Source organism: Sycon ciliatum, chromosome 3, assembly GCF_964019385.1.
Source record: "Sycon ciliatum chromosome 3, ocSycCili1.1, whole genome shotgun sequence".
NCBI lineage: Eukaryota > Metazoa > Porifera > Calcarea > Leucosolenida > Sycettidae > Sycon > Sycon ciliatum.
Window position 1 is genome coordinate 6,877,555 of NC_088645.1, and position 14,761 is coordinate 6,892,315.

The window sequence follows — 14,761 nt, forward strand, 5'->3', positions numbered from 1 at the left end:
TGTGTTCAGTTGAACCGTATTAATTTTTGTCTGGCCCCGCCAAAGCAAGGGCAGGCATGGTGATGGATCCACTTCATAGACCTTATGCCTTCTCCGAAATAGGCCATTGCCTACGATACTAGCAGTTGCACATACCCCGGTACTGTTGACAATGAACCAAGAGTACATAACCCCATGTACTCTTGAATGAACTGATAGCGGTGGTGGTGAGAAAGAGAGCTCTGTACCAGGGCGTAACTACTACCTACCAGCTTAGAGAGCGTGTATGCCGGCAGGCATGTGTTGGCCGCCATTTTTTCCAGGTGTGCCCTTACCACCCAGGGGCGTCGGAAGGTATTTTAGTGTGCCACGGTCAGCCATCTGAAGTACAACTTACTCGTGGGGGAGTGGTGGCTGAGCAGAAAGTTTTGGAAATTTAGGCCCAGATCAAGTGTATTTTATTGATTCGCGGGGCACCAGGGGCAAAAAGTTGTACGGTCAATACCGTAGTGACCGTACCGTGTCCGACGCCCCTGACACCATATTATTGGATTATGTGACCCAGGACAGGCGGAAGCAGTTTTCATTCGGTTCGGTCGTACCATAGCCTTTCATACAGTTTGTGTATAATATGGCAGGGACATTATTAAGTCATACATCCCTCCTCAGCAGTACACATGCATTGGCAGTTACTACCGTACTTACCCACACGCATGCGCTTATAAGCGAAAATTTGCTGCAAAAAAGATCTTTGGCTATGTAAACATGTTCGGGTAGAAGCCCATGCGCAATACAGGTTTGTCTGTGTCCTAAACAATGGTGTCATCACACTACTTAGTGGTATATTTCGCTCCCGCCTTTTCACCAATAGTGTTCACATATAAGCACATGCGCTTATATCCGGACATAAGCACATGGGCTTATATGTGCGGAAGTACGCTAAGTTGGTCCGGTATTAACCTGACCAACCGGACGGGTTCCGGCGGGCCTGTGTACTCTAGGCGTTACTAAGTCTATACTTGTGCGTGGAGACCTGCATTCCCTGACATAGGCCCTGGCCACCTATTACACCATACCGTGACGTGTTCTAAACTGAATCTGCAGAGAGCTAGAAGTAGCTGCATGATCTGACCTTGTCTGGTCAGACCGGCAGTGGACGCCTGTTACATTGTATACAGGTAAACTGGTAACACAATGCTGTAACTAGACGAGAGTCCAATGCATGCGACTAACTTGTGCAACCTACTCGCGAGGTGTGACGCAGAGTCCAAGACTCGGGGTCACTGGTAATCGGTACGACTCCCTGCTGGTAATGTATAATCTCCTGACGTCATGCTCTTCAGCCTGATTCAATCAGCATGCACTGATGAGCGCTGGGACCTTGTCTTGCTACCGTGATCAGGGCGTCTTGACAACAACACATGACCAACTTACATTTTATTTACTTACTTTAGTACTGAAGTGTTTTTTTTTTTACAAAGACCACTTTAAACGCAAAACATGAGCTGCAGCTAGGGAAGCATGCATGACATGAATCGTGGCAGACTGGCCTGGCACGAGCGAAACTTCCTAAGCTGGTTGTGTTTCTCAACGCAATTGTACAGCAGGTTGTAACGCGGACGTGCGAACTATACTTAAATACGACCAACCAAATATATGCACCGCCCGTGCTCATTCCGTGCCCTGCGGTACAGGCACCAATATGAACAAGCAACAAAGCAAGCAACCAGGTGCAATGCTGGACACAGGACACTGGACACGTGCAGGGACCAAGCTTCCTTCCTCCATCACAACAGAGAACAAACACTTCAGCATCCGGTCAGGTGGTGATGTCCTTGTGTTTCAAAACGAGAAACATAACGTGTATTTCAAAGTACATGTACACGCTGAGTCATCCTAGCTTATGATACACAGCGTAGTACATGACCGTACAGAGAGAGCAGATAGGCAGAGCAGTACATATGTAAGTACATCACAAGTACAAAATCAGCACAAAAAGTCAAGAAGGGAACCTATCATGGAAAACCGATAAAAAACGCGCTATTACTTAAAAACAGAACACACGCACACAAAATTTGTATGGTAGTAAAAACGACATGATCGCGACTATACAAACACACACATATAAATCGGAGGAGCCTCGGCGAACTCCAATCGGAGTTCTACGAACCTCTTTGTAGCATGCGAGTACACACATACTGAAGTGCAGGTATGTGTCCAGTCACTGTAGCTGACAAATACGGATATCTGGTGCACTGCAGCACCGAGATTCTACTATGCAAACACATCTACCATATACCCACGTACACACCCACGTGCACCCCCCCCCCCACACACACACACCATGTACACACACACTCTCTCTCTCTCTCTCTCTCTCTCTCTCTCTCTCTATCATAAGTTACTATAACTGAGAAGGGCTAACTTTAACTTGGCTCTGGTTCGTCGAGTATTGCAACTCGATCTCCACTTTGTCTGTTTAGTTCTCGAGCGGCAGAACTGCGCTGCTTGCGGTATATACAATAGTCTACAACGGCTAGTATCATGTGCACAAACCAGCCCAGTGACACTATCCATGATCCAATCTAGACACAAGCAAAAACACACACCATGTACACACACACACACACACATATTATACACGCGAACACACACACACACACACGCACTTGTACTTTTTTACTTGCTCACTGCCAAAACTGGTCACATGGGTCTCCCCGGGAGAGGGGAGAGAGACTCAAAAGGAATCGTGGAAAGATGACTCAATTGGCCATTGAACCACCCAGCGGCCGACACCCTCTGAAATCCCCAAACTAGGGTGGACTTGAAATGATCCCACTTATGGGCTCACCACGCCTCAGTAATTGGGTGAGGACAAGGTGCAGAAAAAGGATTGACGGCATCAGGGTATCCGTCCCGGGATCCAACTGCAGTTACCCCTGCCCCCAGTGAAGGTAATACTTGCTACTAGTGTGAGTGGCTAAATCAGAGTGGATCTGATACAAGCTTCACTAGCACCATGATTACACAAGAGTTAATCTAGCCAGAAGACACACACACACACACACACAGAAGACATCCAGCCAGGATTTCAGCGGCAGCGAAGCACAAGCCCAATAACAGAACCTGATGCTGCATTTCCTGCAGCTGTTCGTTCACGTCTTGTTGCTCCTCTGAGCTGAGAGATGCAGAGGATATGGAATGGTGCGATGTACATGTACCGGTGTGGAATGCTGTGATGTACCGGTGTGGAATGCTGTGATGTACCAGTGTGGAATACTGTGATGTACCGGTGTGAAATGGAGTGGCACTTGGTATTCCACAGCGCTGTCGAGCGCATATGGGTGCAGTCCCTACCCTAGTGAGCAGCAGTGAAGTCGGTCAAGTCAAGTCCATACCAACAAACAGTGTATCAGCTGACGTACCTGTGCCACGGAGAGCGAGTTGTGCCACGCATAGTGACCAGCCACGTCACCAGATTTCTTCGTCAGGTAGATGTCTTTGCAGTTACTAAGAAAAAAAGACAGAGACAGAGACAGAGAGAGACAGAGAGAGAGAGAGAGAGAGAGAGAGAGAGAGAGAGAGAGAGAAAAGAGAGAGAGAGAGAGAGAGAGAGAGAGAGAACAAGCCGGCTTTGAGGGATCATAATAAAGCAATGCGAACATCAGGCCATCGTCAGTGATATCAGTTCAGTAAATTTTATCCCGTAGCTATGGAACAGACTTTATGTTAGTAACTAACGTCTGGCGCTAGCCAGGGTCCACACAGCTTTAAAGGGGAAGTTAAGCCTAAAATCAATTTTTCACCAGTGGTAGTCTTTGGGGTGCTGAGTCGAATGGTCTTGGTCCGAGAAAGCTGAGACGGTCCCTTCCTCCTTTATTCTAGTGGTGTGCACGGGTAGTCGGGTACCCGTGCTACCCGTGAGGACCTCGGGTAGACGGGTACCGAATAGTACCCGAAAACCCGAAGTCGCAGATGACATCATGTACAATGCACGTGTACAAATAATTCACGCATATCTACCCAGTGCGAAAGGGAAGGGGCCAGTGTGCCTTGTGGTCTTACCATGGAAACATTACCCGATCGGGTACCTATGCTACCCGTGGAAAACTACCCGGACCCGATACCCGAAGAAAATGCTACCCGACTCACCTCTACTTTATTCCCAATCGAACTCGCGCACTTCCACCAAAACTGGGTGACTGCGCCCTACTAGATGGGGATTTGTATGCAAAATGTCACTAAAAGTGCCATTCCGTTCTTATAAAAGCATGGATGACCGCGATTGGCCCATATGTTGTAGTCTTTTGGACGCTGAGTCGACTGGTTTTGGTTCGAAAAGGCTGCGATGCAGCGTTCGGCCCTTATTCCCAATCGAACATGGCTGAACAAGCGGTCACGTGCTCCTGCGCACACTAGTCACCCGGTCACCGCGCCAGCAGACAACAACTTTCACACCAAGGTTCAACTCAAAGATTCAAAGGTTCAACTCGAGTGACAGAAATTCGCTCAAACATGCTGTAAGTTGTAGCCTGCAGGCACGGTGACCAGGTGACTGGTGTACGCAGGAGCACGTGACTGCTTGTTTAGCCATGTTTGATTGGGAATAAGGGCCGAACGCTGCATCGCAGCCTTTTCGAACCAAAACCAGTTGACTCAGCGTCCAAAGGACTACAACATATGGGCCAATCGCGGTCATCCATGCTTTTATAAGAACAAAATGGCGCTTTTAGTGACATTTTGCATACAATTCCCATCTAGTAGGGCGCAGTCACCCAGTTTCGGTGGAAGTGCGCGAGTTCGATTGGGAATAAAGGAGGAAGGGAGCGTCTCAGCTTCCTCCCTCGGACCAAGACCATTCGACTCAGCACCCCGAAGACTACCACTGGTGAAAATTTGATTTTAGGCTTAACTTCCCCTTTAATATTTACTGCGAAAATGACATACGTTTTGTGTAAGACGGCCTTGGAGAGGTTCTTGCAGAAGACGAGAAGACCGGCTGATATGACAATAGTCGTGACAATAGCGACGATCAACATGCAGATCATGAAGAAGACGTCGCATAGAACAGTCCACGAGTGACTAAAGAAGATAGTGTCATGTGCCCATAAGTGTTCACACATACACACACGCACACACACACACGCACACACACACACACACGCATACACACACGCACGCACACACGCACACACACATGCATGTACAGACAGAGAGCAGTCAGCCATGATAATTTGCACACTACTTTCCAAAGCATGGGACTGTTGCGTTTACACACAGCGGATCAAATCACAAGCCGAGGTCAGGTGCAACAGTGGGTATAGCTCACACATTGTACTGGTTTTCAATGGCATGGCAATTTACAATGGGTCCGTGGAGCTTACAGCGGTGACTAATTTCAGTGGGTGTTGTCTCGCAGGCCTGGATTTCATGACTGGCGGAGGACTGAAATTGTATCAGTGTGTGGTCCTGCCATGCTGCAATGCCATGTTGAACTGCATGAATTAGTAGTTGAAAGTGAACTACAGTCGACTCCACTTGTAACGAACTCGCATATAGCGAATTTCGTGATATAGCGAACCCTGGTCCATGTCCTTGTTTGAACCCATACAAAATTGACCCTGTATAGGGAACAATTTTCATTTGTAACGAACCAAAGCTTGTAGTGCCCCGTGTAAATCAAGCCCATTCATACTGTCACCGACCACTTGCCAGTGTGAGTGCATTTCTGTTATAACGAACTTTGGCTAAAAAGAACTAATTCTCCTGCACAATGGTGTTCGTTATATCAAGAGTCGACTGTATATTCATAACCCGCGACTCTTTGAGCAGGCGATGTGGAGACAACAATCGTAAAAGAGCAATGAAAAAAATAAATAATGTGCACGCTCCCGTCACAAACACGGCAGCAAAGGTTAGGGTAGCTCATGCCGGAATACGTTTTCCGAAAATTCACTAGTTTTACACCGTCTTCGCAATGCTAGGGGTATCCAGACTGAGACCATCAATAGGATTATATTGATTATAAGGCATTCGAGCCGACAAGCTCGTTCCCATACCGTATTATCTCTGTTACAAGCGCAGTCTCTTGTAGAAGCCCAGTCTCTGCTATAAGCGCACTCCAAGAGGTCTTGGAAGATATACAAGCCCAGTCTCCAGTATAAGCGCACTCCAAGAGGTCTTGGAAGATATACAAGCCCAGTCTCCAGTATAAGCGCAGAGCTTATGATGGAGAACTACAGTGGAACCTGTCTAAGACGACCGCTCAAGGGAGCTGCAAAGTGTGGTCTCTGTTACCAGGTGGTCTCCTTATCCAGGGTCATTTGACTGGAAACAGCATCCCTTGGTCCTGGCTGCAGTGGTCCCCAGGGACAGGTGGTCGCCTTATCCGAGTGGTCGCCTACACAGGTTTTACTGCATACGGATATGTCCATGCATGTTTGACGTCACACAGTATCACGTACACACATTGCGGCGCTAGTCCGTGATCCCGCCGCGTACACACATTGTGGCGCTAGTCCGTGATCCCGCCGCGTACACACATTGTGGCGCTAGTCCGTGATCCCGCCGCGTACAGACTCAGTACACCAGCAAGTACAAAACTACCATTCATGGTACCTGCTGGTGGGAAACTTTGTGCTGCTGGTAAAACAAAAAATATTAACCAGTGTACACGTACCAGATGGATGAAATTACAAGCCCAGTCTCTAGTAGAAGCCCAGGGTCCGGACTAGTTGGAAAATGTAAGCCCTGGCCTTATAATGGAGATAATACGGTAACTCTGCAAAACACTGAACATCGTTTTCACATGAATTTCTTTATTCCAGTACTGTTCAGGCTTACCGATCTGGTGTTCCTTGCTTTGCCCTGTAGATGAACCTAATGCTGGTGAGCAGGGCCATGAGTGTGGATACGATTGCAGCACCCACGGCGTAGCGGCAGTTTGACGAAGGTCCAGTGAGAAAGTGCTGCGAGCCCTCCGTGGTGGTGCCCCACAGCAGGCAGTCTCCGTCGGTTGTCAGTTTGTAAACGTGAGACCTGCGTTACGTCGTGTGTGTGTGTGTGTGTGTGTGTGTGTGTGTGTGTGTGTGTGTGTGTGTGTGTGTGTGTGTGTGTGTGACAGGACAGGACAGGTGTGTGTGTGTGTGTGTGTGTCGCATCACATAATACACACAAAAAAACGGTAAAACACAGACTAAGCGGATGGGCGCATGGATACACGTGTGGATAGATGGGTAGATGTGTGGGTATGTGGATGAATGGGTTGACAGATGGATAGGTAGATGGATGGATAGGTAGATGGATGGATGGGTAGATGGATGGATAGGTAGATGGATGGATGGGTAGATGGATGGATGGGTAGAGGATAAAATTAGTTTGATTGATGAGGTTTGTATTGATAGCGGTCTAGGTGTGTACTTTCCAGATTCATAAGTTGGTATTCAAGTGTTATTGACATTTTCATTAGAGACCAGAACAGTGAAAGCTGACAATGGCTGATGGTGTTAGTGAAATGGATACTGATATTGCGGCTAGGTTATTGCGGCTAGGTTTACCATATAAACTTGAGCCTCCCGAGTTGGGTGATCTGTTGCTTTGCATCGTCGAGTTGTAGCAAGACCGGTATGTCCAATTGTCTTACTATTACTACAACAATTGCAGTCTCGTCATCATCCAGTAACAGTCGGCATTCTTTGTTGCCGTGGGACATATCTCGTGCTCATTTTCGCTGCGCTTTCCTTCCCCTCTTTGGAGCTTTCCTAACCTGAGCCACCCAAGTTGGAAGGTTATTGGTTTGCAACTCGTAGAAGTGTTTGAGCTACAATGTAGGTGTCAGGTCGTTGAATGTCTCACTACTCCTTGTCTTTGTGTCCTGTTGTCGCGCAAGCTGACTGTATAGTATCTGGTTACATTGGTGGACAGTTGGTCACAACTGGTAACGTTTCGTCCTTGAGAAGGGAACGAAAACGTTCGGTTACTAAATTGGCTTTACTTGACTGTGTGGATTGCGTCGGTGCTGACACTTCTTTCCACATTGTAGCGGATTAGCACTTTGTTAGTCACCCGGCTTGATTTGTATTTCTCACTTTATGTGCGAAAGTTGTCACTGTTTTGTCATTGTACAGTGGTCCCTCTATAATCCGGCACCATTTGTGCCACGAAAATCTGCTGGATTAGGGAGGGTGCTGGATTAACAAATCTGATTTACTGCTGCAATGTGCATGAAGAGGACATTTTGGCTACTGAAAATTGTGCTGGTTTATCGAGGGTGCTGGATTATAAAGTGCCGGATTAGAGAGGGACGACTGTAGTACCGTGCTCCCAACTGTAGTAATATTCATAGTTTCACTGTGTAGTTGGCGCCACTAGCACTATCTTTTTTTAAAGTGCTATTTTGGTCAATGCTCTGACTGCCAAAGTGCCTGTTATAAGGACATGCTTGCAACTTTGTTAATCCCTATTGTATTCGACTTGAAAAGTAATGGTACGAAAGGCCTAGTCGAAACTATAATGGCTTCTGTGCTTCGTGTGCTGGTTTGCATCCCCTCAACCAAAAATCTATTTCTCACTTTCATTCTCACAGTCATAGTAATGTCGCGTATTAAAGGGGAACTCCGGTCCAAAATCACCCCCATTTTTTATTGCGGAATCCATTAGAGTATGTCGTAAGTGGTAGAATGGCGAAAACCGGAAGCTTCTACGACAAGGATAACATACCTAAATTACCAATTGCAATTTTCCATATTTGGCACGAGGGGGCCCCCTCCCACCCTGTGACGTAAAACGTTCTCAGCCCGGTCCACTCAGATGAAATTTTCAAATAATTCAAGCAAGAATGAAAAGTCCTTGGCCATTGTTGAAGTGCTTGTTGTTCTGTGCCATGCCCGATTTATTGTCACGACTCGCTGCTGCGTCTCTGGATGCAACAATGTCACGAAGAAAGAGGCGCCTGCGGGCTGTCGTAGCACGGCTTTCCTCTGGCTGACGCGAACCTGACGACAGCTTGGCTATGGAGAGTATGTTGGAAGGATTTTTCTCCGACGAAAAATAATCGTGTCTGCACTGAGCATTTCACTGAGATATGCTATGAAAGAGATTTCCAACAAGAGTTTGCACAAAGCATTGGTGGCTATAAGCAGAAGCAGCAGCGACGCTTGAAGCCAGGGTCTCTGCCATCCTGAAACTTGGCGGTGCATGTCATACTAATAGTTAGTAGCTCCTCTACCTCTGCTGCCAGCAAAAGCAGACCATCTTCGATTTACTTCCAGGAACGTGAGCACGATGAGGTAAGTGAACGGCATGATTTTGTGCCGTCCAGAACGTAGCTCTAAACGACTACAGTCCTACTCAAAGTCCTCTACTCAAAATCCTAGTCAGTGAAGTCGAGAATTGATGTAATGTACATGGAACGTTATCATGTGTGTTATTTCGGTTCTCTTTATCTGTAAGTTTCCATTGCGTTACTTTCCGGTTGCAGCTACACTGCCACAAATACAAGGTACAGTATGATTTGTAGTCTGGAAAATTTCCATGCTGTCATACTGAAGTGGGCACCAAGACGTGTCCACTTTTCGTACAATGGCATGAGAGCACGGGTACAGTCGGCATGTCTGTCCCACAATGCCAATATAGGGAGAGCGCACGCCAAAACCAAGGAGGGTGTGCTCAGGTACAGGCTGGAATACACCAAGAGCACAAAGTGGCCAAGAAGCTGCACGACAATGTCCTGCAACTTCTTGAAGGACCTGTTGAACGATGTGCATACAACCATTCTCGGCATTCGCCACGGCACCGGCACAACCCCATGCTCCCGAACACAGTATAGTCTTGTGCCATTGTATCTGTCAACTTTACCAGATTGTTCATGCAGCTGCATTGGTGCAAAGCATGCGCCCACCCGAAAACACAAATATTGCCCGAGTCAAGAATAGTTATAAATCGTGTCTGTCAACTGTTTTCTACATTCTGCATGCACATGTACCAATGATTATGTGAACGTCAACCAGGCCAAGAAGCATTATCATCATCATCATCATCATGTCCAACTGCTTCCTCAAAGCCCCAGTGCGCATCTGCATTGGCTTCTGGTACAGCTGCTTTATCTTCGATACCACGCAAGACGGTATCACACGCCGCTGCTTGCGTCCAAAGTATCCATGGGTGAACCATGTGTATTGTCTATACGCCACATGTCTCCAAATCCTGCACAAAACAGTTGGAGAGATGTAGATACACATACCACGAGTGTCTTCATGATTGTGTAAAAGTAAATAGTTTCAGTGTAAATAGTTTCGGATTCGAATTAATATTTCTATGGGCTACTATACTAAAGACACTTTGGCCTTTTTTCAAATTTACATCACTTTTACACACAGTTGAAACACTTACAGTGCTAGGAATAGTATGAATGAAAGACATCGTTGTACCAGTATAATTATATTGGCATGGGTGCAATAGAACTTCATGATTGTGTGATGGAAGTAACACGTTAGTTGGTGAATTTGAATACTGTACACAAAATCATTGCACAACACTTCCCATCTACTTTGTACCGGTACATGAAACATGGAAAGAAAGGAAATAATGAAACCGATTCAGTGTATCCTCACCTGTTTGACCACGGTCCACACCTTGCCCGAAATTCTTCGAAGGAAAGCAATGCCACCTCGAGCACTGATTTTTGCAGGCAAACAACAGCAAACTCTGAGTGCTGCGTGACGCACTGCAGCCCTTCCTGCTCGCCGCGTTTACTGAAAGCTGCAGGAACCTCCCAGCAACAAGTCGACTCGACCTCGCTCCACATCATGCTGCATTGTCCGCAACGGCATCAAGCAGTGCTTCTCACGCGAGCACTTGCAACCAAAGCGTTCTCTTCACGTTCATCTGTTTTGTAGTCTCAGAAATATTACTTGTAGACAGTTTCGCAGACGCTGATGCGCGCTTCTGCTCGAACCTAAAAGGCCTCGGTGTTGTTGAATCCGAAGTGGCGTCCACCTCCACACCTCCCGTGGTCTCCTCTTCCTCCAACATGATGATCGAATGAATACTAGTACAAGGGTTATTGATTGAAGAAAAACAGTGAATACCTTTTTCAAAATTTCTGCAGGTCTACCATTTGAATAAAAAAATTTGGAGGTCACTGAGAACGTTTTACGTCACAGGGTGGGCGGGGGCCCCCTCGTGCCAAATATGGAAAATTGCAATTGGTAATTTAGGTATGTTATCCTTGTCGTAGAAGCTTCCGGTTTTCGCCATTCTACCACTTACGACATACTCTAATGGATTCCGCAATAAAAAATGGGGGTGATTTTGGACCGGAGTTCCCCTTTAAAGCCTGGCTTATTCATGTAGAAGCCGATGTCAGGGCTAGCCTTCTATTCACATCAGGCTTCTTGTCAAACCAGGTATTTCTATGTGTGTCAATACTAAAACCAGGTATTTCTATGTGTGTCAACAGTAAAACCAGGTATTTCTAATGTGTATCAATACTAAAACCAGGTATTTCTATGTGTATCAATACTAAAACCAGGTATTTCTATGTGTATCAATACTAAAACCAGGTATTTCTATGTGTATCAATACTAAAACCAGGTATTTCTATGTGTGTCAACAGTAAAAACCAGGCTTATGTGCCAACAGTGTACATGTATCTTGAAAATCAGGCTTCTATTCAAAACAGGCTTCTGTACGAGATAGGCTTTAGTACACTGTACTATAGTGGACATGGAAATCCAGTCGAATGACCGGGGCCGGCGCCCTCAGCGCGTACAGAACAGCGCATGCATGCAGTGCACATGTTGATCCGATGCGACCAGCGAGTTGCAGCGCGTAAATGCATGCGTATGCCGCTAACCCATGGCTGCACGGCCAGCGCCCTGGGGCCGCTGGACGTGCGACCGGATTTCCATGTCCACGACAGTACAAGATACTACGGTATCACATTTGTAACCTTCAGCATTGTCACTAAGACAGTGTTACTTTTCTTTGGTTGTTGAAACTTATTATCGGGTTATTATGGTACTAGATTTGGGTTTCGCATGTGACATAATCAGCGGCAAATGGCGACACCGAGTTCCTTCCTTTTCCGGTATGGTTGGCAAGTAGGGACTCGGGTTGATTGATTTCCACCCCCAGGGGGTTGAAATCAAGAAAACATACTGCCGGAAGCATGTGCTTGTCTCGTGCCCGGATTGCGCACCGCATGCGAAATTCTCACCAAAGTAATCACGCGAACATTCAGATCTAGAGAAATGGACTTCAGCCCGGATATCAGCTATCAACCCACCTTTCTTTTTTTCTTCATCCGGTACCGCTATTGTACCGACTTTCAACCGGGTTGAAAACAAAATTAATTCTCGTGTAAAACACGAACTGGACGTCAGGCATGCACGTCACTCGTACGAGTACTCTTCAGTCCCCGGCCCCCGAGCCAAAACATTTTGAATCTTCCTACTCCACTTGCACTGTACCTTGAGTCAAGAATGCCGTATAATATCATAGACGAGCCGACCAGGACTGCCATGTTCGTCACCAGTCGAGCAGACAGCGACAGGATACCCATCGTGCTTGTTGAGTGTTGTTGCGGCACGATTCCACGACAAAACAACTCAGGTTAGTTTCAAATTGTACGCACGTTGTAAGGTTCAAACAATGTTCGGAAGAACAAGATAAGAAGAGGAGAAAGCCCTTTCTCTTTCTCTCTCCCTCTTTTGATTGCTCAGCGCCCCGCAACGACAAGCAGCATGTCAGGAAAGTGTCATATCAGTCACTCGCATTTTTCGTTTGTTGCTCACTCAAATGCACCTGCAACACTGCTGGCCAACAGGTGCGCAACGTGCAAGCATCCTTTTAATATTTTAAAATAATAATAATAATTCGCGGGATTCGCGTTGGCATCAGCCTTTTAGTTTTAGCTTTCTGAAATTTTGAGTGACGATTCACCTTGCACCTGTGACCTGGCACCTCGCAGTAGATCTACGACTCGCACACCAGGTAGAGGGGACGGCTCGATACCGGGACGTTTGACAGCCAAATTTGTATAGACCCAAACCGATCATCAGCGTTGATTTTTCACTCGAAATATGTTTGTGGCAGGAAACTGGCATGTTGAAGTTTGCTCTGGGGCCAGAGTCAATCGAACTGAGCCACTTCTTTGTGTTGACCCATTGCCTCCAAGTTGCCCAATTTTTCGCTTCAAAAAAGTTCAAATCAGAGGTGGCTCCAAACCGGACACGTTTTAGAGTGCACGTCAAATTCACTCTGGGTCTGAAATTAGGTAATTGCTATCGCTCCACGACGGCCAGTACAGAGTAACAATAAGCCTTGTGTGTGCTTCCATTAGTTTTGATTGGTATGCGGTGCTTTATTGGCGAGAGGCGAGCCGCTGTTTACCTGCGACAAGAAGTTGATTTTTCGAAAGTCGTAAAACTCAAGTCGCAGTGCGAAGCAACACGTCAAAAACTCACCTGCTTGATATGGCGCTTCTGGTCATCGCAGAGCCATGAAATTTTGGCTCGGAGAATAACTCATCGTAGTCTCACTGTGACATGTTTTCTAATCAAAATACCAAGAGAGAAAGTGAATATTGAGTCCGTTCCGGTTTGCAACCGGTGTCCTATTTGAAACCGTCCCCTCTACACAGACAGTCCTCTACATACAGCTACATGACAGTGAGTGGGGTTTGAACTGCGAAAAACTTTTTTAGGGTCCAGTATCAAGAGGTCATAACCCCGGCCCCGGGTTATGAACTCTTGCCAGTATGCATTATATCAAGAGTACTCTTGATATAATGGATCATCTCATGAGTATTAACAAGACGGTACCCCCAGGGCCTAGGGCCTAGGGGTTACCGGTTATGAACAGAAAACAATGCCTGAGAAATGAAAATCAATCACAAACAGGAAGCTGTCTCAGGGCAAGTTTATGAGGTCAGATGACCGCTAGAGCCAACGATTCCGCTACCGTTGCATTACGAGCACGTTGATCCACAGATCGACCACAGTGACCTCGGAGGCTGGCATTAGCTGAACGCACCAGCGAGAAGGAGAGTTTGGATCGGATCAAGGCCATCGTAACGGAGAAGGGCTCCTTTCGCTTGTCGAACAGGAAGACTGCAAGCCGTTTCAGGACTCGATGATGCTGATGCAGCTTTTCCGCAACCTCCGGTGGCACTGTCGGAAGACGAGGGGCAAGAAGGAGGCCTGCTCAACCTCTCGCACCCTCTCCTCATATGCCCGCCTCTTCTCTTGCTCAGCCTGGAGTAGGTCGACGCGGCTAGGGATAAGGCTTGGTTCGAACGAGCATGTGGGTTGAACACTCGGACATCAGGGAGTGTCCGCTCGAACCTACTACCCCAAACCCCCGACACCGCTATGTCCAGGCAGGCTCCATCAGTGCATATGGTTGACCGTCACCGAAGTTGTTCACCACTCATTGGCACTCAGCGGTTGTAGAGGGGGTTCAACAATTTTATACGTCGGAGGCAACCTCGCGAAGCATTGCAATGTGGCGTTGACGTCACGAATCTCGTTGTGGCGTAGTGCAGGATAGCCGTCGGTGGGACATGACACGGCATGCGCAGCATCAAAGTTCTTGCCACACACACGATGTAGGGAGGCAGAGCGGAGTCCAGTCTTACCGAAGGTGTAACGCATCCTGGAAGGCGCCTTTGTGGAGGGTGAATCCATGCTGGCGGAGTGGGCGACAGGTGAGCCAGCTGGAGGCACCTCTTTCCGCAGCAAGCTCGACGGTCCGCTTCAATGATGGGCTGTAGTTACCCAGA

At 47.2% G+C, this 14,761-nt stretch overlaps 1 protein-coding gene and 1 long non-coding RNA gene across 2 annotated transcripts; both read right to left on the reverse strand.

The window, feature by feature from the left end:
- Positions 1 to 2,386: 2,386 nt before the first annotated feature.
- On the reverse strand, positions 2,387 to 12,578 carry LOC135812437 (uncharacterized). The gene is made up of 5 exons (XM_065325806.1): positions 12,450 to 12,578; positions 6,823 to 7,017; positions 4,927 to 5,061; positions 3,405 to 3,489; positions 2,387 to 2,564 (listed from the first exon to the last, which is right to left on the reverse strand). The coding sequence occupies exons 1-5, from the start codon at positions 12,539 to 12,541 to the stop codon at positions 2,406 to 2,408; spliced, it is 666 nt and encodes a 221-aa protein (XP_065181878.1). The 5' UTR covers positions 12,542 to 12,578; the 3' UTR covers positions 2,387 to 2,405.
- LOC135812436 (uncharacterized) lies at positions 9,806 to 11,226 on the reverse strand. Its single transcript, XR_010552800.1, has 2 exons — positions 10,590 to 11,226; positions 9,806 to 10,182 (listed from the first exon to the last, which is right to left on the reverse strand). It is a non-coding gene; the product is annotated as an uncharacterized LOC135812436 (long non-coding RNA).
- Positions 12,579 to 14,761: the final 2,183 nt, after the last annotated feature.

Excerpts from the sequence above, each read along its gene's own strand:
- LOC135812437 (XM_065325806.1), bottom strand. The coding sequence starts at position 12,541 with ATGGGTATCCTGTCGCTGTCTGCTCGACTGGTGACGAACATGGCAGTC. Across the intron at positions 5,062-6,822 it reads AAGCAAGGAACACCAGATCG|TCACTCGTGGACTGTTCTAT; the intron begins GTAAGCCTGAAC and ends TATCTTCTTTAG. Across the intron at positions 2,565-3,404 it reads ACTCGCTCTCCGTGGCACAG|ATTGGATCATGGATAGTGTC; the intron begins GTACGTCAGCTG and ends GCTTGTGTCTAG.